This window comes from Austrofundulus limnaeus, unplaced genomic scaffold (assembly GCF_001266775.1).
Source record: "Austrofundulus limnaeus strain Quisiro unplaced genomic scaffold, Austrofundulus_limnaeus-1.0 Scaffold1463, whole genome shotgun sequence".
Taxonomy (NCBI): Eukaryota; Metazoa; Chordata; class Actinopteri; order Cyprinodontiformes; family Rivulidae; genus Austrofundulus; species Austrofundulus limnaeus.
This window is the reverse complement of record NW_013953865.1, coordinates 23,870-26,922: the sequence shown is the minus strand read 5'-3', so window position 1 is coordinate 26,922 and position 3,053 is coordinate 23,870. Positions and strand designations below refer to the sequence as shown.

At 43.0% G+C, this 3,053-nt stretch overlaps 1 protein-coding gene across 2 annotated transcripts in view; it reads right to left on the bottom strand.

The window, feature by feature from the left end:
• The window catches only part of papolg (poly(A) polymerase gamma), a gene marked incomplete in the record, with an annotated part of 34,226 nt that extends 31,462 nt beyond the window's left edge, over positions 1-2,764 (bottom strand). Inside the window, 2 exon segments of one of the 2 annotated variants that reach the window (XM_014032480.1) lie at positions 1,759-1,923; positions 2,465-2,764. In XM_014032480.1, the coding sequence (XP_013887934.1) occupies positions 1,759-1,923; positions 2,465-2,481 (182 nt within the window). 2 annotated transcript variants of the gene reach the window in all.
• Positions 2,765-3,053: the final 289 nt, after the last annotated feature.

Genomic DNA, 3,053 nt, shown 5'->3' with positions numbered 1-3,053 from the left:
GGAAGGAGCTAAAAGCTGAAGAACTACCACAATAAAACTCTGAAAGTTACAGTTTTAATGTGAAACAGACAGGAAGGAGCTAAAAGCTGAAGAACTACCACAATAAAACTCTGAAAGTTACAGTTTTAATGTGAAACAGACAGGAAGGAGCTAAAAGCTGAAGCTTTGCTCCCGCTCCTCCAGCATCATGGCTGCAGAGCGCTGACATCATCACTGACAGCTGCAGCTCCTTCCTGCAGGACTTTGTTCCAGTTTAGGGTTTTCAACCAACAACCATTAAAACAACAACTGCCTGTTGTTTCTCCTGCTCACCACACACGTGCACAACTAACGAGACACAGTTACAGGTCAGGATGCTGACGGTCCGGCAGCATGGTGCTTCCATCAGGTCACCTGTCCAGGTGACACACCTGTACTGTGAGCAGCAGCCAGGCTCTCTGACCTTTCATCACAGAGTAAATGATTGAAGATAAAAATATCAAACTGAACTTTTAAACAGACTGTCATGGTGTGGCTCCTAATTCATGTTTTCATTTCTACCTGCTCAGACTGTGTAACAGCTTGTTCACCTGTCTTCACCTGTCTTCACCTGAAACAGTTAAATCCTCTTCAGTTTGTCCAAAACTCAGCAGCAACACTCCTAACCTGAACCTCCAGATTCACCCACATCTCCCCGATCCTAGCAGAACTTCACTGGATTCTGGTTCAAAGTCCTGGTCCTCACCTTCAGAGCTCTTCATGGCCAAGCACCTGAATACATTAAAGGTCTCATTTCACCTTACAACCCCAGAGGAGACCTCCGCTCACAGGATCAACACCTCCTTATGGTTCCACTCACAGGATCAACACCTCCTTATGGTTCCACTCACAGGATCAACACCTCCTTCTGGTTCCCCTCACTCACTTTAAGACCCCTGGTGACCGGTCCTTCTCCTCTGTGGCCCCCAGGCTCTGAATGAACTCCCTTTAATCTGAGCTCCCTTCATAACATTGTCTCTTTAAAGAATCAACTAAAAACTCACTTTTTCACTAAGATGTTTATCTAACCATTTCACCATTACTGCAGGCCTGCCTCCACTGTGAACGCTTCACTAATCTGTGTTTATTATTGAACTTACTCCATATTTTCTCTCACATTCATTATGTTTTTGTGTATTATTGTGTATTTTGACCTGCATTGACCTTGTGTTTGATTTATAGTTTTAGAAATTAACTTTTGATTTGATGTTTTAATTTTTGTTGTTTATGTTTAATTATGTTTTTCTGTTTCATTTTATTCTTTTCACCATTTTTATACAGTTAATGATTGTACAGCACCTGGTGAATATATTTCTGTGAAAGGAGCTTTATAAATAAAACTTTACTTCCTCTTTATTACAAACTTTGCAGTTAGAATATTAAAAGCACTTTGTATGACTTTAWACACAAATCAAACACTTTCCAAACCTTGAAAACTGTGTTGTGTATTTTCAAGGATTTCCAGCAGCTGTGTGAAGCTGGTTCTTGGATCAGAGGGTTAGGGTTAACACAGGTGTGTGTCCCTGTGTGAATGTGAACTGGACACACACCAGTTCACACTGATGTTCTGAGGAGGATGAAGCAGCTCCATCACAACATCTAGTCAACAAACTCCTTGTGATGTTGTGTTGTCAACACAAACACAATGTGTGCTGCACACACACACACTCAAGAGGCAGAATGTGAGAATGGTTTCTATAAGTTGTGTGTACGGTTCTGTTGGGTCCAGGTGTGTCTTACCTGTGGTTTAACTCCTCTTCATCCTCAAACACACCAAAAGGCTTCATGGCGTCACACAGCTTCTTGGTGTACAGGTGGTCTATTTCTCTGGGGGGGGCCAGGCTGATGGCAGAGGTGATGCCGTAGTGTTTCTGAGGCTGCTGCCCCCCAGGCATCATGGTGCTGCTGCAACAACACAAATACACAAACACAAATACACAACTGGACGTTTGGAAGTTTTCAGATGGAGCTCCAGGGAACCGGAAGTTTGACAACTCTACATTAGTGTTCACACAGTCAGGTGTAAACAGACACACAATCAGCTGCACCTCATTCAGCACAGGGTACAAGATAATATAACACAATATGGGTCACGACTGAACAGAACCGAACCACGAACCGTTCCCAAACATGTTAGCTAAGTTAGCACGGGTTAGCTAGCTGCTACGGAAGACTTGCTTTGACTAATGACTGTACTTCCGGTAGATTGTATCATTTCTCTACAGCAAACTTCACAAGTGAAACCAGATTATTGTTGTAAGAAGTGACACTGAAGCTGGTCAAAGACAAGCAGCCTGATCAGACACGGTGGCTGCAGGCCATGTTGTTAGCTACCTTAGCTTTTAGCCATGTTGTGACTGCTGGCTAGCTTTAGCTTTAGCCTATTCTTCATGTGGAAGCCGAGGAGAAGCAGCTTTAACAGAGGACAGGTGTGTGCAGGACTCACCTGGACATCTCTTTCATGACAAAGTAAAACAGCTGCAGACTTTTTCTGCTGCAAAGAAAGAAAGAAGAAGAAAAGAGACCAGCTTCGACCTGCTCAACAATGGTCCCTTTCCAGAGTTTAGACCGCCCCCTGAACCGGAATTAGTCAGATCCACAGGAACACGGCTGGTTTCAGATTATCTTTAAAACTACAGCAGCTCCTTTAACCTGCAGCAAAACAACCAGCTCTTTATTAACTACAAACACTGACTTTATTTATTAAAGCTACAAACGTCACGAGCTTTGTTCTAACCACAGGACACGGTCACGTGACCAGGTGGGCGTGTTACACAACCTGACGGTGCTACACAACAACACACGTTTTATAACAAACCATGGATTTATTTACATCAAACTGTGTGAATGTAGAGTTTACTGTTATTATTTACATGTTTACATCAAACTGTGTCAATTAATGTTTAACTTAACATTAATGTGTGTGTGTCTGTGTGTGTGAGTGTGTGTGTGAGAGTGTGTGTGAGTGTGTCTGAGAGTGTGTGTGAGAGTGTGTGTGAGTGTGTCTGAGAGTGTGTGTGAGTGTGTGTGTTATG